Below are 26,129 nucleotides of genomic sequence, written 5' to 3' on the forward strand. Positions count from 1 at the left end.
GTACCCTTTGTATATCATATTGCAGGTAGCCTCTATTTAGTGCCTTTGTATACCATATTGCATGTAGCCCCTATTTAGTGCCCTTTGTATATCATATTGCATGTAGCCTCTATTTAGTGCCCTTTGTATATCATATTGCATGTAGCCTCTATTTAGTGCCCTTTGTATATCATATTGCATGTAGCCTCTATTTAGTGCCCTTTGTATATCATATTGCAGGTAGACTCTATTTAGTACCCTTTGTATACCATATTGCATGTAGCCCCTATTTAGTGCCCTTTGTATATCATATTGCATGTAGCCTCTATTTAGTGCCCTTTGTATACCATATTGCATGTAGCCCCTATTTAGTGCCCTTTGTATATCATATTGCATGTAGCCTCTATTTAGTGCCCTTTGTATATTATATTGCAGGTAGCCTCTATTTAGTGCCCTTTGTATATCATATTGCATGTAGACTCTATTTAGTGTCTTTTTTATCATATTGCAGGTAGCCTCTATTTAGTACCCTTTGTATATCATATTGCATGTAGCCTCTATTTAGTGCCCTTTGTATATCATATTGCAGGTAGACTCTATTTAGTACCCTTTGTATATCATATTGCATGTAGACTCTATTTAGTGTCTTTTTTATCATATTGCAGGTAGCCTCTATTTAGTACCCTTTGTATATCATATTGCATGTAGACTCTATTTAGTGTCTTTTTTATCATATTGCAGGTAGCCTCTATTTAGTGCCCTTTGTATATCATATTGCAGTTAGTCTCTATTTAGTACCCTTTGTATATCATACTGCAGATAGACTCTATTTAGTACCCTTTGTATATCATATTGCATGTAGCCTCTATTTAGTACCCTTTGTATATCATATTGCATGTAGCCTCTATTTAGTGCCCTTTGTATATCATATTGCAGGTAGACTCTATTTAGTGCCCTTTGTATATCATACTGCAGGTAGACTCTATTTAGTGCCCTTTGTATATCATATTGCAGGTAGCCTCTATTTAGTGCCCTTTGTATATCATATTGCAGGTAGACTCTATTTAGTACCCTTTGTATATCATATTGCATGTAGACTCTATTTAGTGTCTTTTTTATCATATTGCAGGTAGCCTCTATTTAGTGCCCTTTGTATATCATATTGCAGTTAGTCTCTATTTAGTACCCTTTGTATATCATACTGCAGATAGACTCTATTTAGTACCCTTTGTATATCATATTGCATGTAGCCTCTATTTAGTGCCCTTTGTATATCATATTGCAGGTAGCCTCTATTTAGTACCCTTTGTATATCATATTGCATGTAGCCTCTATTTAGTGCCCTTTGTATATCATATTGCAGTTAGTCTCTATTTAGTACCCTTTGTATATCATACTGCAGATAGACTCTATTTAGTACCCTTTGTATATCATATTGCATGTAGCCTCTATTTAGTGCCCTTTGTATATCATATTGCAGGTAGCCTCTATTTAGTACCCTTTGTATATCATATTGCATGTAGCCTCTATTTAGTGCCCTTTGTATATCATATTGCAGGTAGACTCTATTTAGTGCCCTTTGTATATCATATTGCAGGTAGCCTCTATTTAGTACCCTTTGTATATCATATTGCATGTAGCCTCTATTTAGTGCCCTTTGTATATCATATTGCAGGTAGACTCTATTTAGTACCCTTTGTATATCATATTGCATGTAGACTCTATTTAGTGTCTTTTTTATCATATTGCAGGTAGCCTCTATTTAGTACCCTTTGTATATCATATTGCATGTAGACTCTATTTAGTGTCTTCTTTATCATATTGCAGGTAGCCTCTATTTAGTGCCCTTTGTATATCATATTGCAGTTAGTCTCTATTTAGTACCCTTTGTATATCATACTGCAGATAGACTCTATTTAGTACCCTTTGTATATCATATTGCATGTAGCCTCTATTTAGTGCCCTTTGTATATCATATTGCAGGTAGCCTCTATTTAGTACCCTTTGTATATCATATTGCATGTAGCCTCTATTTAGTGCCCTTTGTATATCATATTGCAGGTAGACTCTATTTAGTGCCCTTTGTATATCATACTGCAGATAGACTCTATTTAGTACCCTTTGTATATCATATTGCATGTAGCCTCTATTTAGTGCCCTTTGTATATCATATTGCAGGTAGCCTCTATTTAGTGCCCTTTGTATATCATATTGCAGATAGACTCTATTTAGTGCCCTTTGTATATCATATTGCAGGTAGACTCTATTTAGTGCCCTTTGTATATCATATTGCAGGTAGACTCTATTTAGTGCCCTTTGTATATCATATTGCATGTAGCCTCTATTTAGTGCCCTTTGTATATCATATTGCATGTAGCCTCTATTTAGTGCCCTTTGTATATCATATTGCAGTTAGTCTCTATTTAGTACCCTTTGTATATCATATTGCATGTAGCCTCTATTTAGTGCCCTTTGTATATCATATTGCAGGTAGCCTCTATTTAGTGCCCTTTGTATATCATACTGCAGATAGACTCTATTTAGTACCCTTTGTATATCATATTGCATGTAGCCTCTATTTAGTGCCTTTGTATGTCATATTGCAGGTAGACTCTATTTAGTGCCTTTGTATGTCATATTGCAGGTAGACTCTATTTAGTGCCCTTTGTATATCATATTGCATGTAGCCTCTATTTAGTGCCTTTGTATATCATATTGCAGGTAGCCTCTATTTAGTACCCTTTGTATATCATATTGCATGTAGCCTCTATTTAGTGCCCTTTGTATATCATATTGCAGGTAGACTCTATTTAGTGCCCTTTGTATATCATATTGCAGGTAGCCTCTATTTAGTACCCTTTGTATATCATATTGCAGGTAGCCTCTATTTAGTGCCCTTTGTATATCATATTGCATGTAGCCTCTATTTAGTACCCTTTGTATATCATATTGCAGGTAGCCTCTATTTAGTGCCCTTTGTATATCATATTGCAGGTAGCCTCTATTTAGTACCCTTTGTATATCATATTGCATGTAGCCTCTATTTAGTGCCCTTTGTATATCATATTGCAGGTAGCCTCTATTTAGTACCCTTTGTATATCATATTGCATGTAGCCTCTATTTAGTGCCCTTTGTATATCATATTGCATGTAGCCTCTATTTAGTGCCCTTTGTATATCATATTGCAGTTAGTCTCTATTTAGTACCCTTTGTATATCATATTGCATGTAGCCTCTATTTAGTGCCCTTTGTATATCATATTGCATGTAGCCTCTATTTAGTACCCTTTGTATATCATATTGCAGGTAGCCTCTATTTAGTGCCCTTTGTATATCATACTGCAGATAGACTCTATTTAGTACCCTTTGTATATCATATTGCATGTAGCCTCTATTTAGTGCCCTTTGTATATCATATTGCATGTAGCCTCTATTTAGTACCCTTTGTATATCATATTGCAGGTAGCCTCTATTTAGTGCCCTTTGTATATCATACTGCAGATAGACTCTATTTAGTACCCTTTGTATATCATATTGCATGTAGCCTCTATTTAGTGCCTTTGTATGTCATATTGCAGGTAGACTCTATTTAGTGCCTTTGTATGTCATATTGCAGGTAGACTCTATTTAGTACCCTTTGTATATCATATTGCAGGTAGACTCTATTTAGTACCCTTTGTATATCATATTGCATGTAGCCTCTATTTAGTACCCTTTGTATATCATACTGCATGTAGCCTCTATTTAGTACCCTTTGTATATCATATTGCAGGTAGCCTCTATTTAGTGCCCTTTGTATATCATATTGCATGTAGCCTCTATTTAGTGCCCTTTGTATATCATATTGCAGGTAGACTCTATTTAGTACCCTTTGTATATCATATTGCAGTTAGTCTCTATTTAGTACCCTTTGTATATCATACTGCAGATAGACTCTATTTAGTACCCTTTGTATATCATATTGCATGTAGCCTCTATTTAGTGCCCTTTGTATATCATATTGCATGTAGCCTCTATTTAGTGCCCTTTGTATATCATATTGCAGGTAGCCTCTATTTAGTGCCCTTTGTATATCATATTGCATGTAGCCTCTATTTAGTGCCCTTTGTATATCATATTGCATGTAGCCTCTATTTAGTGCCCTTTGTATATCATATTGCATGTAGCCTCTATTTAGTGCCCTTTGTATATCATACTGCATGTAGTCTCTATTTAGTACCCTTTGTATATCATATTGCATGTAGCCTCTATTTAGTGCCCTTTGTATATCATATTGCAGTTAGTCTCTATTTAGTACCCTTTGTATATCATACTGCAGATAGACTCTATTTAGTACCCTTTGTATATCATATTGCATGTAGCCTCTATTTAGTGCCCTTTGTATATCATATTGCAGGTAGCCTCTATTTAGTACCCTTTGTATATCATATTGCATGTAGCCTCTATTTAGTGCCCTTTGTATATCATATTGCAGGTAGCCTCTATTTAGTGCCCTTTGTATATCATATTGCATGTAGCCTCTATTTAGTGCCCTTTGTATATCATATTGCAGTTAGTCTCTATTTAGTACCCTTTGTATATCATATTGCATGTAGCCTCTATTTAGTGCCCTTTGTATATCATATTGCAGGTAGCCTCTATTTAGTGCCCTTTGTATATCATATTGCAGTTAGTCTCTATTTAGTACCCTTTGTATATCATATTGCATGTAGCCTCTATTTAGTACCCTTTGTATATCATATTGCATGTAGCCTCTATTTAGTGCCCTTTGTATATCATATTGCAGGTAGACTCTATTTAGTGCCCTTTGTATATCATATTGCAGTTAGTCTCTATTTAGTACCCTTTGTATATCATATTGCAGGTAGACTCTATTTAGTGCCTTTGTATATCATATTGCAGGTAGCCTCTATTTAGTACCCTTTGTATATCATATTGCATGTAGCCTCTATTTAGTACCCTTTGTATATCATATTGCATGTAGCCTCTATTTAGTACCCTTTGTATATCATATTGCAGGTAGACTCTATTTAGTACCCTTTGTATATCATACTGCAGATAGACTCTATTTAGTGCCCTTTGTATATCATATTGCATGTAGCCTCTATTTAGTACCCTTTGTATATCATACTGCAGATAGACTCTATTTAGTGCCCTTTGTATATCATATTGCAGGTAGCCTCTATTTAGTGCCCTTTGTATATCATATTGCAGGTAGCCTCTATTTAGTACCCTTTGTATGTCATACTGCAGGTAGCCTCTATTTAGTACCCTTTGTATATCATACTGCATGTAGCCTCTATTTAGTGCCTTTGTATGTCATATTGCAGGTAGACTCTATTTAGTGCCTTTGTATGTCATATTGCATGTAGACTCTATTTAGTACCCTTTGTATATCATATTGCATGTAGACTCTATTTAGTGCCCTTTGTATATCATATTGCAGGTAGCCTCTATTTAGTACCCTTTGTATATCATATTGCAGTTAGCCTCTTTTTAGTGCCCTTTGTATATCATATTGCAGGTAGTCTCTATTTAGTACCCTTTGTATATCATACTGCAGATAGACTCTATTTAGTGCCTTTGTATGTCATATTGCAGGTAGACTCTATTTAGTGCTTTTGTCTATCATATTGCAGGTAGTCTCTATTTAGTGCCTTTGTATATCATATACCAGGTAGTCTCTATGAGTGCCTTTGTATACCATATTGCAGGTAGCCTTTATTTAGTGCCTTTGTATATCATATTGCAGGTAGCCTCTATGAATACCTTTGTATGTCATATTTCATGTCTGTTGCTGTTATTGCATATACAGTAGACGCTCCTATAACGTAAATTTCCTATGACGTAAATTCCACTTAACGTAAAGGATTTATGTAAAAAAAATTTTTCGTCTAATATGAAAATTCCATATAACGTCAAACGTCAAGTCATAAGTCCTCAAGTCATAAGTCCTCAAATTCCAATTTGAATAACGAGAATCTCAGTATAGCTTTTAAAATATCCTTTTCTTTTTTGTCACACATTGGAGGGAAAAGCATGCATAGTGCTATCTGTATATATATATATATATATATATATATATATATATATATATATATATATATGTATATATATACCGTTATATAAAGTCAAATATTGTCTGTCTGTTGTCATTCGTATGTCCAGTTAATAGCAATTGATTAAAAAAATATGTAGACTCGCGTGCTTCAGCGGTCTAATGGCGGTCTAATGCGCGCCATGAGAGATCATCACGTGTAATGAGTGTATAGTATACATACACAATTAGCCCAAACCATGGCTGTTTTAGCTATGCCTCAAGCATTTGAATATTTGAATTATGCATTGGCCGGACACACACAGAAATGAGCAAATATCGTAATTTAAAAGTTCGAACAGTAAATGCTGTACTTGTTGATTAAAAATAAATTTTTTATGCTAAAACCTTTTTATTATCCGTGCAACACCGGGCATTCATTTAGTTATATATACTAGTACCCTGCTAGTCTAGTGTGAGAGATCGTCAGGTATGTCGATGAAACGTAGATAATATATAGCTGCACAATTAGAAATACCCGAAGGCAGTCGAATGGTGCAGGTGTTAGAGTGTCAGTCTAACAAGCTGAATGTCAGATGTTGGAGATTCGTTGAAAGCAATCTTTTATTCTAACCTTTAACCCTGGCTTTAGGCAGACAAACAGACAGACACTGCTCTGATTATAGTAAAAAAGAATTTTCACTTCATTTTATATGCAATAATGTTATCTTTGCAGCATAGACCTTGCTGTCAAGACAAAAGTGAAAAAAAATTGATTTGATGTAACGTTGACGGTGCGCACTCCCCGTAGCTTAATGTAAGGTCGCTGTAATCATGAACCCCAAACCAAGTGAACGTGCTAAGAGAAAAGTTGTCGATACAAAGCAATGATACCACGATTATTGTACAGCCATTAAATTAAAAAGTTATGTTTTGTTGAGAAAGCTCAAAGGGTTGAGTTTGGGAGGATCTTGGAATGGACTAGACCAATGTACATGTATTTTACTGTTCGTATAATGTTAAATCCCTGTAGTGTAAATGTTTTTGGAATGGATTATTTACGTTGTAGGAGTGTCTAGTGTACACTGAAATTTACCGTAAAACCTTTATTTGAATGCCACCTTTATTTGAACCGTCACCTCTATTTGACCCTCACCATAGGAGAAGGGTTGAAAATTAGAGCTCCATCCCTTAATTGAACGTCACCTCCATTTGACCACCACTTTGACATTCGTTGATCTCTACGAACCCATAATAGAAAGTTATCAGTAATAGAAGTGATCACAAAATCGTACTAATAATGACTCGGTTACATCAATAACTATGAATTCTATTGATGTTTTTGTTTATATCGTTTTTGTAAAGGTTTTCGTTTTTTTCATTAAAACTTTGAAAGCATCACCGTAAAAATAATTGATAACTGTATCAGGTTGATAGTAGTTCCTTGTTTAATGCAGTCTTGATCCTTCGATGTATGAGAAAAATGGTCTACATTTACGATGGCATATGAACCAATAGTTTTAGGCTAAAAGTTGTGCCATGCTGCTAAAAGTTTATCATTTGTGCGAAATGCAACGCGTAAAAATCTTGCTCTGCTAAAAAATTGTTTGGATGCTATTATCAACTAGTTCACCAGTGCAGAAGTAGAGTTTAGGGTCAAAAAACATTGTGGAAGGTATTGAACAGCTAGTAGATGTTCGTTCGATTGAAAGCAACAGCAGAAACACAGCTGGCCGAGCAAACGATGCAAATATTTTTGTATAAAAAATGCTAATTTTTGTTTCTGCATGTGTTATAAGTATTATTTGTTTATGTCGCTTGTTCTTGAAGATATATATATATATATATATATATATATATATATACAGTGGAACCTCAGTTCTCAAACACTTCGGTTCTCGACCAACTCGGTTTCCGACAAAAAATTGAGATTTGTTTGTCTCGGATCTCGAACATAAATTCGGTTCTCGAACAAACCGAAGCATGCGCATTGGAATTAAATGTTCGGAACAGCTCTGGAAACAGCATGGAAACATTCATTAACAAAGGGAGAAGCAAGTTACGCTTCATAAATTCTTTACAAAAAAGGAAGGAATCATCTGGGACGACGTCCCTCTACCGAAGAAATCTATTAGGGAGACAACTCCTCCGGGCGCGTTACCCTAAATTGTTTTGGAGGAGGATTCTCCTTCAAAGATGTGAAGTAAACGTGCCATTGCTGTTTATATTTTCTTTTTCACACAATTTTTGATGTAACTGATCTGTTGTATTTTTTTTGTTTCGTTATCAATTTATGCAATTTTTGGTATTATGTCATAACGTAGAATGTTTTCCATGTTTTAAGAGCAAAACATACAAAATGTTTACTTTTTGTGTTCCATTTTTATCATCATAGAGAAACAATCTTTTATTTAAAATGAACACAATCTATATCTACCCGTTTTTATTTATAGTATGTAGTATACAGTACAGTTTATGGTCTAAAATTTAAAAAAGAATACTTTATCGAAGTTGTTATCTCGGCTTGGAACTGCTTAAAATTTACATACATTAATTCTAATTTGAATAATTGTTTCGGATCTCGAATAACTCGGTTTACGAACAACCTTCTGGAATAGATTATGGTTGAGAACCGAGGTTCTATTGTATTTATAGCATTTGGTATATTCCCACGACCAAACACGAGTGAAGTGATTAGTTTGGGAGATTTATGATAGATGCACATGTGCACGCAACTCCCGAAAAAGTATCTGTTAATGGCCGTCACAAACCCTTGAAACGAAATCCTATCAACAAATTTAACTATTTTTCAGTAAAGTCGTTTAAGTATAATAATGATACAAAACGCATATAAACCTATTTAAACATGTTACCAAGCCTTTGAAAGGTTACCGCAAATTCCTAAAACTAACCCATCTGATTGGATTATACATAAATAGACAGATTTATTTGGCCGAAAATCGTTATTAAAACTTGCTAAGCCTCACTTTTATCAAAGTTAAGACCGGAAATTAAAACGCCGAGAGACAGCGAATAGTGTTTAAGTCGTGCGCATTTCACGAAAAAAATAACGTGCACGTTTCACCAGTCTATAGCATTGCCGAATTGCCGAAGGTTTCTGTAATTAAGTTAGGAGTACTGAAATCGTTTCATTTTTGCCGATTTAAAAGTAACTGACATTTTAGACAATTTGGGGTACATTGGTATTCTAACTGATCTCCAACGCAGTGTAAGTAAAGAAAATGAAGATGATATTTTTTCTAACGGCTCTTATGAGATTATTACAATAACTAATTATAAGTTTGGATGACTACAGAACAATGACTACGTGGTACAGAATTTCTAAAAATCTATATAAATATCACAACTTCGAGATATTGTTAGCTATGACGTTTTGAAATGTAAACAAAATTGTGCATTGGTTTTATATTGTTACTATGTTAATAATATTGGTTATTCTAATAATATCAGTGCATTTCACTTCTAATATTGGCCAGTATTGCATTTCTCCTATTGCAGGAGAGATATAAACATATAATTATTTCCTTTCATTATTGCTGTTTGTTGTACATAATAACACCCAGTACATTACAGCTACCATTGCAGTTATCCTATTGCACTGCAGTGCCATTTGACTGCTAATATTGCATTTCTCAACCATCAGCACCCTTTCTTTTTTTTCAAATATCACTTTGGTCGTGGGCTGTATGACAGTGGAATTTCTAGTATTATTATGTAACTTATAAATTTGCAGATTTATAGCATATTATTTGATAGCATCCTTGCCGTCAACTGATTTTACAATTGATCAACGTTCATAACCCGTCTTCTATCGCATATAAAAAGCCAGTTTTGGCTGCAAATTGTCGCAAACATATCAATGAGTGCAATGAGCTTTTATGCAACATTGTTAAATATAGATATAAAATGAAAATATATCTTCAAATTTGGAATGAAATAAAAAATTGAAAGCACCAACAACTTGCAAAGCAGGGCACAAGGCCACAGGCTATGTTATCCCAGGTTAATTGTAAGCAATAGATATCAACTGGTAGAGATATTTCTCTGCTAGAGATCCTTGACAAGTTAGCAGATATACTGCGTCCAAAGGGGTAATGTCGCTCTACCTGAAGGAAAGGGCAAAACATAAGCGAGATTCACTTTGCCCGTAAAAGGGTTAAATTTATCTTCTCTAAATTCTAACAAGCTATTTGAAAAAAACGTCGGCTTCTATTTGAACGCCGCCTTTATTTGACTGGCACCATAGGGGGAAGAATTAAAAAATAGAGCGCCGTGGCATTCAAATAGAGGTTTTACTGTAGCTGGAAACTCCAAACAGAGTTGACATAACAGAGTTATGCAATTGCCTACTTGCAAGACTATGCAAATAAACCTAACTCTAATTATAAACCTTATTAGATTTACAAGCACTCCCTTCATATTATAGAAACGACTACTTTGAAATGTTTGCACCCAAGTGTGGTGGCTGTGAGCAGCCAATCATAGAAGACTTTATCTCTACGTTAAACACTCATTGGCACCCACAATGTTTCCGATGTAAGGTTAGTCATTATTGCTTTTTACAGAGCATGCCTGCTCTGGATGTCACTTTCTCTATTTATTTACTAAGCAATGCAGAACAATAGCAACAGGAATGGTTTTTCATTCAACTCATGCACTTGGTCTCATGTTGAGTGCATTAACCTAGTGCATTCTGTCTCATGTTGAGTGTATTAACCTAGTGCATTCTGTCTCATGTTGAGTGTATTAGCCTAGTGCATTCTGTCTCCTGTTGAGTGTATTAACCTAGTGCATTCTGTCTCCTGCTGAGTGCATTAACCTAGTGCATTCTGTCTCCTGCTGAGTGCGTTAACCTAGTGCATTCTGTCTCATGTTGAGTGTATTAGCCTAGTGCATTCTGTCTCCTGTTGAGTGTATTAACCTAGTGCATTCTGTCTCATGTTGAGTGTATTAAGCTAGTGCATTCTGTCTCATGTTGAGTGTATTAACCTAGTGCATTCTGTCTCCTGCTGAGTGCATTAACCTAGTGCATTCTGTCTCCTGCTGAGTGCGTTAACCTAGTGCATTCTGTCTCCTGTTGAGTGTATTAGCCTAGTGCATTCTGTCTCCTGCTGAGTGCGTTAACCTAGTGCATTCTGTCTCATGTTGAGTGTATTAGCCTAGTGCATTCTGTCTCCTGTTGAGTGTATTAACCTAGTGCATTCTGTCTCATGTTGAGTGTATTAACCTAGTGCATTCTGTCTCATGTTGAGTGTATTAACCTAGTGCATTCTGTCTCCTGCTGAGTGCATTAACCTAGTGCATTCTGTCTCCTGCTGAGTGCGTTAACCTAGTGCATTCTGTCTCCTGTTGAGTGTATTAGCCTAGTGCATTCTGTCTCATGTTGAGTGTATTAACCTAGTGCATTCTGTCTCATGTTGAGTGTATTAACCTAGTGCATTCTGTCTCCTGCTGAGTGCGTTAACCTAGTGCATTCTGTCTCCTGTTGAGTGTATTAGCCTAGTGCATTCTGTCTCATGTTGAGTGTATTAACCTAGTGCATTCTGTCTCCTGCTGAGTGTATTAACCTAGTGCATTCTGTCTCCTGCTGAGTGCGTTAACCTAGTGCATTCTGTCTCCTGTTGAGTGTATTAACCTAGTGCATTCTGTCTCATGTTGAGTGCATTAACCTAGTGCATTCTGTCTCCTGCTGAGTGTATTAACCTAGTGCATTCTGTCTCATGTTGAGTGCATTAACCTAGTGCATTCTGTCTCCTGTTGAGTGCGTTAACCTAGTGCATTCTGTCTCCTGTTGAGTGCATTAGCCTAGTGCATTCTGTCTCATGTTGAGTGTATTAACCTAGTGCATTCTGTCTCATGTTGAGTGTATTAACCTAGTGCATTCTGTCTCATGTTGAGTGCGTTAACCTAGTGCATTCTGTCTCCTGTTGAGTGCGTTAACCTAGTGCATTCTGTCTCCTGTTGAGTGCATTAGCCTAGTGCATTCTGTCTCATGTTGAGTGTATTAACCTAGTGCATTCTGTCTCATGTTGAGTGTATTAACCTAGTGCATTCTGTCTCATGTTGAGTGTATTAACCTAGTGCATTCTGTCTCATGTTGAGTGCGTTAACCTAGTGCATTCTGTCTCCTGTTGAGTGCGTTAACCTAGTGCATTCTGTCTCCTGCTGAGTGCGTTAACCTAGTGCATTCTGTCTCCTGTTGAGTGTATTAACCTAGTGCATTCTGTCTCATGTTGAGTGCATTAACCTAGTGCATTCTGTCTCATGTTGAGTGTATTAGCCTAGTGCATTCTGTCTCATGTTGAGTGTATTAACCTAGTGCATTCTGTCTCATGTTGAGTGTATTAGCCTAGTGCATTCTGTCTCATGTTGAGTGTATTAGCCTAGTGCATTCTGTCTCATGTTGAGTGTATTAACCTAGTGCATTCTGTCTCATGTTGAGTGTATTAACCTAGTGCATTCTGTCTCATGTTGAGTGTATTAACCTAGTGCATTCTGTCTCATGTTGAGTGTATTAACCTAGTGCATTCTGTCTCATGTTGAGTGTATTAGCCTAGTGCATTCTGTCTCATGTTGAGTGTATTAACCTAGTGCATTCTGTCTCCTGCTGAGTGTATTAGCCTAGTGCATTCTGTCTCCTGTTGAGTGCATTAACCTAGTGCATTCTGTCTCATGTTGAGTGCATTAACCTAGTGCATTCTGTCTCATGTTGAGTGCATTAACCTAGTGCATTCTGTCTCCTGCTGAGTGCGTTAACCTAGTGCATTCTGTCTCATGTTGAGTCTGTTAACCTAGTGCATTCTGTCTCCTGTTGAGTGCATTAACCTAGTGCATTCTGTCTCATGTTGAGTGTATTAAACTAGTGCATTCTGTCTCATGTTGAGTGCATTAACCTAGTGCATTCTGTCTCATGTTGAGTGTATTAACCTAGTGCATTCTGTCTCATGTTTAGTGCATTAACCTAGTGCATTCTGTCTCATGTTGAGTGTATTAGCCTAGTGCATTCTGTCTCATGTTGAGTGCGTTAACCTAGTGCATTCTGTCTCATGTTGAGTGCGTTAACCTAGTGCATTCTGTCTCCTGCTGAGTGCGTTAACCTAGTGCATTCTGTCTCATGTTGAGTGTATTAACTTAGTGCATTCTGTCTCCTGTTGAGTGTATTAACCTAGTGCATTCTGTCTCCTGTTGAGTGTATTAGCCTAGTGCATTCTGTCTCATGTTGAGTGTATTAACTTAGTGCATTCTGTCTCCTGTTGAGTGTATTAACCTAGTGCATTCTGTCTCCTGCTGAGTGCATTAACCTAGTGCATTCTGTCTCATGTTGAGTCTGTTAACCTAGTGCATTCTGTCTCCTGTTGAGTGCATTAACCTAGTGCATTCTGTCTCATGTTGAGTGTATTAACCTAGTGCATTCTGTCTCATGTTGAGTGTATTAACCTAGTGCATTCTGTCTCATGTTGAGTGTATTAGCCTAGTGCATTCTGTCTCCTGTTGAGTGCGTTAACCTAGTGCATTCTGTCTCATGTTGAGTGTATTAACCTAGTGCATTCTGTCTCATGTTGAGTGCATTAACCTAGTGCATTCTGTCTCATGTTGAGTGCATTAACCTAGTACATTCTGTCTCCTGCTGAGTGCGTTAACCTAGTGCATTCTGTCTCATGTTGAGTCTGTTAACCTAGTGCATTCTGTCTCCTGTTGAGTGCATTAACCTAGTGCATTCTGTCTCATGTTGAGTGTATTAGCCTAGTGCATTCTGTCTCATGTTGAGTGTATTAACTTAGTGCATTCTGTCTCATGTTGAGTGCATTAACCTAGTGCATTCTGTCTCATGTTGAGTGTATTAACTTAGTGCATTCTGTCTCCTGTTGAGTCTGTTAACCTAGTGCATTCTGTTTTGTATTGAGTGCATTGATGTAGTGCATTTTGTCATACTGTGATTCTGACATACGTTGACTGCATTAAACTTGTGCAATATGTCTCGAGATGAGTGCATTAAACTAGTGCAATCTCTCCCATGTTGAATACATCAAACTGATGTGTAATCTTGATGTTATTGGGTGTCAGAGATAGTAGGTGACAACAAAGAGATTCCTGGCAGACTCATTTTTATGGCATATAATAATATTACGAACATGCTGTTATAGGAGTGCGGAGTGACACTGGCTGGTGGAAGTTTTTTTGAGCATGAAGGTCTACCATTTTGTGAGACACATTACTACGCCAAGAGGGGTTCTCTTTGCGCTGGCTGCCAAAAACCAATCACAGGCCGCTGCATCACAGCCATGTTTCGAAAATTTCACCCGGAACATTTCACCTGTGCCTTCTGTCTCAAGCAACTGAATAAGGGGACATTCAAGGAGCAGAATGACAAACCATATTGCCATCCCTGCTTTGTCAAGCTTTTTGCCTAATTTGAAACACTTATTAATTACTAAGCTTGAAGCAAATGCTGTAGAACTATGATAGATGAGGTATAGTCGGTAGTGTGCAGGTTCATACTTCACTACCTATGCAGTTTTCTTTTAATGCCAGTACACTCACGCTCTAGCAATTATATCACTGTTAACAGCTTATATAACAGCCTATATACAACATCACTATGCTATTGCATTCATTTAGATAAGCACCTTCTACAGTACAGATCAAGGACTGGAACTGTATTTCCGCTATCTGCTGTACCTGCCATAGATTTTCTATAGAGAACTAGCATTGCCCATTGTTTACTCTAAAGATGCTCGTAACAAGTACATCCTTTGCTTCAGAGCATCCTATGCATACTGCCTGTCGGTGTATGTATCTGTGTGATCACCACACGCTTAATTCCTTCAGAGCATTCTATGCATACTGCCCGCCGGTGTATGTATTATTACAAATTACAGACCTGACCATTCATAGGCAGAAAGGCATTGTAAAAATTGGGGCTTCAAGCATAGATGATTTTGCTTCAATCGTTTGTTGACAATAGGTTTTATTTTCACTGGTCTTTTATATCAACTAACATTTAGAAATACACTCGTAGTTGTTCTTCGAGAAGACTGTCAAAGCACATCCATTGTTATATTTTTATGTATTCAGCTGATGAATAAACATAATCACTCTAAATTTGAGTCAAAATAGTATTTCTTGGCTTTAGTCATGTAAATTAGTTTCAAATCGGACATATTTTTCTAATTTTGAGTAAAGCGTTACAGCAATACTGTATCTTTTAACAGATGCCCCATAGTTGAAATGGATTTTGGTTAGCAGGCTAAGGGAGGGTAACCCTTCCCTGACCCTTTGTTCGCAGGGATCGCAACTCCAAACTTGCTGCTACTTTGAATAACGCTTCCTTTGGGTCCTGGCAAGTGAAAATGGCTAGGAGATACAACGGTTTTGCTTCTAGTGTGTTGTGACGCTGGTGCAATTCAGGAGATTGCCAGCCTAGTCGCTTATTGAAGATGCTATTTGCTGGTGCACTATGATGCTGGTGCGATGCAAACGATCGCTAACTAGTTAATGCTTGTCAACTAACCGAAGTGGTTATTTATATATGAGTTGCAATGATTTGTAGTTCATAGAAAACAGGCTCAGCCCTCAAAGCACGATAATACACATATAATGGTTACACATACAACAAAGGCGATAAATGGGGCTATACCTGTATTGTTTATGCCAGTCCACATCATACTAATGTTACCCAAACAGTAACAAGCACCTCGTAGCATGCTTGAATAGAATGAACTCCTTTTGGTAGGTCTTTCTTTAAATATGAAAACAATGAGTGGAATTGAATTTGGCAAAACCAAGCTTATTGCTAGTTTAAAAACTACGATTTATTTTTACAACATTCGTCAGACAACCAAATTTGCACTAGTAACTAGGTGGCGCCAATTTTTAACAATGAGAAGATGACTCTCGAGTTTCTGACGCCTTTGCGCAAGCCGTTGGTTAGCTAGAATTCTTAGCATTGCTTCACTAAGATTCGGGACCATATCAATTATACATGTATGTAATGTTGTATAAATAAATAGACTCACATGGCTGATGCAAAGGAGAAGAAGAGAGTCAGTCTTTTGTTCCACTTCCCTATATACTCCCAATACTGCCAAATACAACCTTATCTGCTAGCTTTACCCACTAGCTCTATTCGCTAGCTTTACCCAGCTTTATCCACTAGCTTTACTCACTCACAGTAATTGCCAAAACCACCTGTTACTGCCTTAAGCTCAGGCGCCAATATAGCCTGAGCCTAACAAATCCCATAATACAACATACCCTTTTTTTGGGCCACACCATAACTACCACCAACAAGCAGATGTAGTAACTCACCTTGCTTGTGTCGCTAGTTACCTTACTCCGTTAGGATAGTCTCCATAGGTAATGCCTCTGGCTTGTCTGACCCTGTGCCACTGCCAAAAATACTCTCCTCGTTACTGCCAGCTCCATTGCCAGTGCATACTCACTTTTTCATCACCCTGACCTCCGCCACTACCAACACTTTCACCGTGATCACCGTCACTACCAACACTACCACCAACATCTCCAACACTACTTCCACTAACCCCGACTAGCCCAGAGACTTTTGGTTCGGTCAGTAATGACTCCTCAACCTCATCTCCGTCTCTTCCGTATTTACCTCGCTCTCCCCAATATGAGGCAGGCTTGACTGGCATCCTTTGGAAGGTCTCCACCTGGGCCGTAACCGGCTGCACAGGAGATGGCACCACAGAGCTGGGAGTTGACATAGGCTCAGACCTATTTAGCTCGACCTGACCCTCCACCAATTCAGGTCTACTACCAGCAATCCTCTGAACTAATTCCTTTGCTAACTCCTGTACGGTTACCCTGAATGCCTTGACATTCTCCGACTCCATGATTGCTGCCTCACGCTTGACTTTTAGCTTAGCCATTTTCCCCTTTGACTTCCTTTGTACCTCATTTTCCTCTTTCTCAATCTCTGCTACCTTTCTCTCATAATCTTCTTTGTCCAACATTCCATCGCCGGACACCTCAGCTAAAAAAGAGCAAAATTTCTCCATTACAGCTACTGGTTCAGCCACTTTCCTCGCACTTTCATTTACCTCAGCGTGACTGTATTGCATTCCTATCATGCCCCATAGACACTTTCACCTCCCTGGTGCCTTGGGCAGTCCCACATGACTACCAATCTCTACACCACTGTCCTTGAGCTGGTTTCTGATATACATTTCTATTACTGCGCATCCACTACTCATCACTCCCTTGGTTTCACAAGTTAACAAATCTTGACATCTTAACATTGTTCTCCCCATCAGGCTTATTTGTCAGGTTTTGCAACTTGACACCATCTGAAACATGACAACTTAACTCAGCAGTAATTACTATTGACTTGACGAAAATGGCTCAACTGGCTTACAATACCTCTACACTCCTTAACAGGCTCAAACTTGCTTTCGCATAACGCATTTATAACAGCAAATAATTCTAGCCGCTTCAACTCAGTTATGCACAAAAAGTTCATTCTCAATCCTTTCACCACATAAACTTACGCATCTATAGTCCTGTGTTTACTTTCCAAATGAACTACCACATTTCTAACCATGCTCAACTCACTACCATCAGCATTCTCTAAAACTGGATGACTTCTTTAACCGTAGGTTTAACCTATTGGCTGTTGCCTCGGTTACTATTGACACCTCAGCCCCTATGTCCACAGTGGACATAGGGGCACAGTAAACACTCCTCTTTTTTCAGAAATACAATTAGTTGAGTGTTGTCACACCAGTTATAGTTCATAGGAAATGATGGCAGATGTTTAATTTTATTATTTGGTAATAGATAGCTAAAAGACGAAAAGCTCAGGTAAGTAAAATGTAATTTTTCATAGTAAAGTAATGTATGACACGCAAGCTAAAAATGAACATATACATTACACCGTCATAGGTATGTATCTCTTAATGTGAATAAAGATAGGCAGAAATGTTCTTTTCTTTTTTCAATATTCAACATAAACAATGGATGGAAGCTGTAAAAATTTCAGCCCAATTTTCCTCACGTGGCATGGTTGGGGCACAGTGAATAATTTAAAGTTGGGCACAGTGGACATGGTCCACTATACCCCGCTTTATTCTCAGTGCTCCTACACCAAAACAAGGGTAATAAAAAGGCATTTTCAAGCTAAAATACAAATAGGCTAACTTTGTACCAATAATAATCTTTTCAACCCACTAAGTTTAGTTGCTCCGACTTACTTTCCCTCATATCTGAGACAGGTTTTAAAAGGCATTTGTTTATACATATTATTTTTAAATAAAAAGATCAAGATTGAGACCGCTACTAAAAAGAGAGAGAGATGGTGCGTATATATAAGAAAATGGCTGATGGCCATGAGAAAAATCGAACCTCTGCTGCTGAAATTAGGACTGCCGTAAAGATGGTGCTTGAGGAAGGCCTAGCAGCACACAGGGTCACTGAGAACTTGAAGATCTTGAGAATTATCATGACTCGTTATGTAAATAAGGCAAAAGATAAAAGAATACATAATGTTGAGTCCTTTTCCAAAAAAAGCAAATAGAACAGTTTTTACAGTTCATCAAGAACTGTTACTGAAAGAATACCTGCTCACAGCTTTAAGGCATCGTCACGGGCTGACAGAGAAACAACTAAGAAACTTAGCACGGGACTATGCCAAACAAGGCCATTGTAGCTATCCTCTCAGATGGGATGAGAACAAATGTGCTGGAAAAGTTTGAATAAGCGGGTACTTGAAAAGACCCAGAGATTGACATTTAGCTGAATACATAGGCTTTTCTTGTCACCCGTTTGCTTGTTGTGCCGTAAATAATAAATAGAATTTCATATAACTCACAAAGATAAATAAATCACCTTAAAATTACTTTGATTTGAGAACATTTTGATAGAATATAAGTGGTGTTCAGCGTGCCCCATGTCATGGACCACTGTACCCCAGCCATGGGGCACAGTGGTCAAAAATTTTCATCTTATGTAACACGCAATATTTTTCATCAGGTTTAGCATAGAGCCTGAGGAATCAGATATGATAGAGAACATATTTCCTTTGCTTTCCTATTAATTTAAACTTAGTTGATCGACGATGAACCGGGAAATCTTGAATAACGTCAAAAATGGCCCACTGTGCCCCCGTTACCCCTACTACATTAAGCTCAGGCACCAATATAGCCTGAGTCTAACAAATCCCATAATACAACACGTACCAGTAAACTAGTTTCTGTCAACATGTAAGGAGGTAAAATCTAGTTGCTATCCAAAATGTCTTGCGGTCTCACTCTAATCTTGCGTGTAATTGATATAGTGTTGAGGTTTTGTGTGCTGCCCTTTACTACTCCAAAGTACAAGACTCGGTGCAAGAGTTCATACGTATATTTTATCTGCTTAGTAAGCAGTTGTTACAAGAATAGCATGCAACAAGTCGTATATCAGGCGCAGATCATTTGTGCTCTCTTTCTGTGATAGGCTAGCGTCTTATGCTTTATTAGGCTTATTTATTATAAGAATTACTATTGCGGAACAATTACGTCAACATCCCAAACACCTGTCCCTCTTTTTCCTTGTTAATATTATTGATTGTTGTGTGACAGACTGATTGTAATTAGTAGAGGCCCAACCAAAAGTGAGTGCAATTTACATGTATTTATACCCTGCACAACATCATCCACTTACTTAAAATGACTGCAGCTCTTGTTCTTGTCAGTAAAAGCTCTGCTAGATGCTTGGAGTCTAATGACATCTTAGGGTGAGAGTACCATTTTTGGCACAACAAATCGTTATTTATTGGTAGTTTGTAATTTATTAATAGTCTGCAACTCGCGGTGAACTAGTATTAATAAGATGATATGTTTGGAATTTGTCTGTCTGCCTATAGTAACTTGATAGTAAAACGAGTGTGGGTGAATGAATGAACCGAAACAATTTAAATATTTGCGAATAAATAACAAAAAAATAAATAGTTGTTTTATAGCTAAATTATAATATTCTTCTGCTAACTTTTAATGTTTTATTGCCTTACGCATTGCTAATATATACATAATAGTAGTAATAGTATTACATAATAGTAGTAATAGTAATACATAATAGTAGTAATAGTATTACATAATAGTAGTAATAGTATAACAAAGATACATATCTTTGGTATAATATACCAAAGATATGTATCTTTGTATATATTATATATTATGTAGTGGTTTTATTATTTTGTGTTGCAGGCAAAGTTGATTGATTAAAAGGTTGAGTCATGAATTAAAACTGTGTTTTGCTTGGGGTGGTTAATTATGATAAAAATAGGTAACACTACATAAAAAATTTTATTATCTGACAAGTACAATTAGTCTAAAACTATAAATTATGAAAATCTAGCATCATGTGGCAGGTTGTACGCTACCACTTTACATGTATGTCGCATTGTATGCGACATCTAAATTACAGGTACAGTACAAGGTACCAAAGGTAGCGAATTTCCGAGTTTGTCACTTTTTTCAGTTTACATTTTTCTGCAAAAAACCCTCGAAGGAGGTAAAAATGACAGTGAAACTCATTTAATTCTACATATCTACCGTTACTTGGTATGCAGTTCTTGTACAGTACGAGGCCAGAAAGAGTATTAAAGCTGGTCAGTTTAAGTAAAAGATAGGTAGTAGTGGCCAAAACAAGTGGAGATTACCGGAGGCGTAGCCTTCTCTTGCAAACCACTATCTTTAACCCTAACTCCTACAGCTACGTCAATATCTCTCTCATCAAGTACCATGTCCAGTAGGGGCATGATACTTGGTATATCTCCCCCATTTCCTATATAACCATGACTTATCTTGACAGGTTTCACCAGTAGTTTCCTATCGCCTTCTGTTGGATGTTCTTATTGAGATGCTATCTTTAGCTAGTGGGCCGTTGGCTCGCAGAGGAGCTCCTCGCTCTTTGGCGGGTTTTGTTTCCAGTCCTGGAGGGTTGCTGGCCTCCCTTCTACGCTGAAGTGCAGATTGGAGAACAGATGGGAGATTTAGATGCTGTCGACCTGACCAACATTCATATATCAATATTTCAATATTGGTATATTGATATTGGTTCTGACTCCTGACCAATAAGTCAATAGCACCACCTAGAATTTTACTAAAAATTTTGACAAAGTTTTTGTCAAACTCATCTGTTTTTCAAGAGTTCAAAAAATTAATTTCTTATAGTTGAATGAAAATAACTGCCTTTTTGTCTAAACAACAATCAGTGCAACATTTTGAGTTCACTTTAGTATAGTATTATCCTTTTTTTAGGTAAGGGTGCCAAAGCATGCAGCCCTACTCAGTACCAGGTCTAACTAATGAAATAGCAGCTATCTTGTCTTTTAATCTGCATTTCTTAGAACCCTCCTAAGCATGCTAATTAATTGCTTTCCCTCGGATTCAATTTACAAATATGTTTATTAAATTTCAGATCATTCTGCAACTCTACCACAAGGTAAGGATTAGAAGTCACACTTCCAAGACGATGATCCCATAACTCGAAAAAATTATTTGTTTCTGTCAGCAAAAAAGACTTGCCAACAGAGAGATGGTAATACTTTTGCGGATTAAATTTCATGCGCCAAAGTTTAGCCCAAGATGCGAGAGAGTATAAATCTTGTTGCAGCATGGTGGTTTTGTCTTATGTGGCTAAAGCATCACCAGCAAAATGTCTACACAAATGAAAATTAATGGTGTCCACAAAGTCATTGATAAAAAGTAAAAACACAAAAATCATGTTGAATATCTGTATGTTATATTTATCAAGATGTGTGTGTATGACTGTATGTAAGAATGAACAGAATGAACAATGCGCTCCAACAGCTTACAGCAAACGCTAGTCAAGGACACACGTCTATAGTTAGTTAGATCATGCTTAGAACCCTTTTTCTATATTTTTATAACCTTATATTGTTATAACCTTATATTGGTATAACCTTATATTGTTATAACCTTATATTGTTATAACCTTATATTGGTATAACCTTATATTGTTATAACCTTATATTGTTATAACCTTATATTGTTATAACCTTATATTGTTATAACCTTATATTGTTATAACCTTATATTGTTATAACCTTATATTGGTATAACCTTATATTGTTATAACCTTATATTGATATAACCATATACTGTTATAACCTTATATTGTTATAACCTTATATTGGTATAACCTTATATTGTTATAACCTTATATTGTTATAACCTTATATTGGTATAACCTTATATTGTTATAACCTTATATTGTTATAACCTTATATTGGTATAACCTTATATTGTTATAACCTTATATTGATATAACCATATACTGTTATAACCTTATATTGTTATAACCTTATATTGTTATAACATTATACTGTTATAACCTTATATTGTTATAACCTTATATTGGTATAACCTTATATTGTTATAACCTTATATTGGTATAACCATATACTGTTATAACCTTATATTGTTATAACCATATACTGTTATAACCTTATATTGGTATAACCTTATATTGTTATAACCTTATATTGTTATAACCTTATATTGGTATAACCTTATATTGTTATAACCTTATATTGGTATAACCATATACTGTTATAACCTTATATTGTTATAACCTTATATTGTTATAACATTATACTGTTATAACCTTATATTGTTATAACCTTATATTGTTATAACCTTATATTGTTATAACCTATAATTTGATGCTCATTCTGAATAAAACAATAAGCTTTTATTGCATTTACAAAACACTAGTGGCAAAATAACTTCAAACTGTGAATCTGAAGGGTGTTGTGGGCAGAGTTTCTGACAGTGGTAACTCACTGCTCTCGCTATAGTCTCCTGGTTTGGTAGATGTTGAGGCTCTGCGTTATCAGATCAGTTTATCAGCTCATCTCTGACCATTTTCCTGGCACTAGCACAGAGTTCTTAGCCTACCAAGCATCATTTTATGCAATATGTAGCAGGCACATAACCAGCTCTAGACTCTTTCAACAAGCTGTTCGACAGTTGTCTGTTAAAGTTTTGCTGTTGTTGAACATACTGTTCCTTCAGAAAGCTAGTCAAAACAAGCTAAACTAGCTCATACAATGATTAGCAGTGTTTTCACTCTCAAAATATGGAATAAAAGTTTAATTTTCATATTATTTTTTGAGCATTTTTAAATATAATTTAAAATACAAATCAACCTGTAACCTAGATTAGGTTGATTTGTTCTGCATCTTGTAAAAATTACTAAAATGTTATCACAACATGTCGCTTTTTAGTTTCATAATATGTCATTCTTTTCTTGCAAATAAAGATGCATCTTCAGTAAGTCCTCAGTAATGGCTATTTTATTTGTTCCAAAACCGCTGTTTACCTTAACTAGTAACTGTGAAATAGTTTCTATTATGGAATTACACAATATTATACAATATCAGAAAAAGATCTGTGATTAAAATATAGACAATAACAACGACTATGCTCATCACATAAATAAAAATGTACCTCAGCTAGTACAACTTTTGTCATGGTGATAGAAAGGTGACAGGCGTGATTGTGTCGACTGTTTGCTATGAAATTAACACCTTCTTGAATTACTGTTGAAGGACGGCTCCTCCAACTACATCGTCAATACGTCTTCGTTAGCCCTTGGGACGGCTCCTCCAACTACATCGTCAATACGTCTTCGTTAGCCCTTGTCTGGTCATCACGAAGTTATATCCTGTGCTGCTCGCAATAAGATCCTTACCTCTTCGACTCCCTTCTGTTACGACTTTGAAAGTTTCTCTACAAAAGTGAAAATGATCAATAGTAGTTGTTAATATTAAGGTTAGTTTAGCTGATAAATTTACATTATTTGGCACCTGATGAATATATATCTTTATTTCTCAATGTTTGTCTGTGTATCTGTGTCTGTCCAGCTAGAGCGATTACACTCAATGTTTGCCTGTGTATCTGTGTCTGTCCAGAGCGATTACACTCAATGTTTGCCTGTGTATCTGTGTCTGTCCAGCTAGAGCGATTACACTCAATGTTTGCCTGCGTATCTGTGTCTGTCCAGCTAGAGCGATTACACTCAATGTTTGCCTGCGTATCTGTGTCTGTCCAGCTAGAGCGATTACACTCAATGTTTGCCTGTGTATCTGTGTCTGTCCAGCTAGAGCGATTACACTCAATGTTTGCCTGTGTATCTGTGTCTGTCCAGCTAGAGCGATTACACTCAATGTTTGCCTGTGTATCTGTGTCTGTCCAGCTAGAGCGATTACACTCAATGTTTGCCTGTGTATCTGTGTCTGTCCAGCTAGAGCGATTACACTCAATGTTTGCCTGTGTATCTGTGTCTGTCCAGCTAGAGCGATTACACTCAATGTTTGCCTGTGTATCTGTTTCTGTCCAGCTAGAGCGATTACACTCAATGTTTGCCTGTGTATCTGTTTCTGTCCAGCTAGAGCGATTACACTCAATGTTTGCCTGTGTATCTGTTTCTGTCCAGCTAGAGCGATTACACTCAATGTTTGCCTGTGTATCTGTGTCTGTCCAGCTAGAGCGATTACAGTCAATGTTTGCCTGTGTATCTGTTTCTGTCCAGCTAGAGCGATTACACTCAATGTTTGCCTGTGTATCTGTGTCTGTCCAGCTAGAGCGATTACACTCAATGTTTGCCTGTGTATCTGTGTCTGTCCAGCTAGAGCGATTACACTCTCGGAATAGATGAAATTGAATCACCAAAGATTTGATCTCAGACCCTCCTGTTCACCAGTCCAATTATGTCCAACTATTAATTAAGCCACACTAGCTTTATAGATTTGTTAGGCAATATATGTCATTATATGCATGCAAATACCGCTCTCCGTTACGATCATTTAAATAAATTAACATTACCAATTATAGAAAATGTTTTGGTGATCCAACCACTAACTCCTCTATAAATGTAATATTTGTGAAATATTGATATTCCATGAATCTCTGTATTCAAATAATCAACCAAAAAGTAGGTAGGATTATTGACTAATTTTTTTACACTGCTGATGTATATTGCTTTTCGGGAAATACACGTACGTACATACATACGTACATACGTATACCGTATTTTCCAGACTATTAGTTGCTCCCCTATATATACCGCATCTGCTCTATTTGAAAAAAAATGATAATAAAACAATAAATAGGTCGAACCTTTGTATAGGCCGCAGAACTCATAACAGCGCTTTTTAACACGGCAGCAACTTTGCTGGTTAAAACGGAACAGAAGCAATGGAAAATAACTAGTATTTACTTAACTTCATTTCTGTGTACATTCGTGTTCTATTTGCTAGATGAATAAAAAATCGACGTCTGCTGCTTTGCATAACTTTTCTTTAGTTTTGCTTCTAATTCCGGTTACTGCGCCCCTAACGGTGAAAGAAAAGACACAGAATAGCCGCAGCCTCTAAATAAGCCGCATGGCTCAAAACATCTAAAAAAAGTAACGGGTAATAGTCAAACAATACGGTATGCCCTTTTAGGATCATGTTAATTACAACAGACATACGTGTACATAGGTTAAGATAGTCTGTAGATGGTTTGTTGGCTTGGGAGTTATCCACTCCATGATCTAGCCTATGGTTATCATGATTCAGTATTATCACTCTCACTATCAAACAAACATTAAATACCACTGCCGATTTTTTGTTTGTTTTTGCAGTACTTTCACTTTAAACAGTTTATACAACCAATCTGTAGACAATCAGTCAGAGATAAGCCACCCGTACTTTAGTACTTAGTACTTTATGTGTAAAGTTCTGTTGAGCGAATAGGTACCAACTTTACAAATTGTAATTATTATATATACAGTTAACTTATTAATTTATGGTGAGCCAAAGCACTTACAATACTTGTTTATAGTTGCTGCCTTCTTTCTCCTCATCACTTTGTGAAGTCTTATTACCCCGTGCTCAGTGTTGTGCTCCTGATGTATCGAGCTAGACAAAGTAAATTACATGATCATACTTTCCAATATTCTCAAAAGAACATATTACTTGTTTCATGAGCTCCTACTCTACTTTGTAGAACATTGAAAGTCGATTGAGAAAGAAGGATGACAGTCATATGAAAATGATACAATGATACATACGTTATTGAACAAA

The 26,129-nt window shown here is 36.7% G+C and overlaps 1 protein-coding gene across 2 annotated transcripts in view; it reads left to right on the forward strand.

The window, feature by feature from the left end:
* LOC137388395 (leupaxin-like) overlaps nucleotides 1–15,144 on the forward strand; it is a 62,581-nt gene extending 47,437 nt beyond the window's left edge. For both annotated transcript variants that reach the window (XM_068074900.1, XM_068074953.1), the window contains exons 11-12: nucleotides 10,464–10,578; nucleotides 14,182–15,144. In XM_068074900.1, coding sequence (XP_067931001.1) covers nucleotides 10,464–10,578; nucleotides 14,182–14,448 — 382 coding nt within the window. In that variant the 3' untranslated portion in view covers nucleotides 14,449–15,144. The remainder of the gene's footprint in view (nucleotides 1–10,463; nucleotides 10,579–14,181) is intronic.
* The last annotated feature ends 10,985 nt before the right edge of the window (nucleotides 15,145–26,129 follow it).

Source organism: Watersipora subatra, chromosome 1 (assembly GCF_963576615.1).
Source record: "Watersipora subatra chromosome 1, tzWatSuba1.1, whole genome shotgun sequence".
Lineage (NCBI taxonomy): Eukaryota > Metazoa > Bryozoa > Gymnolaemata > Cheilostomatida > Watersiporidae > Watersipora > Watersipora subatra.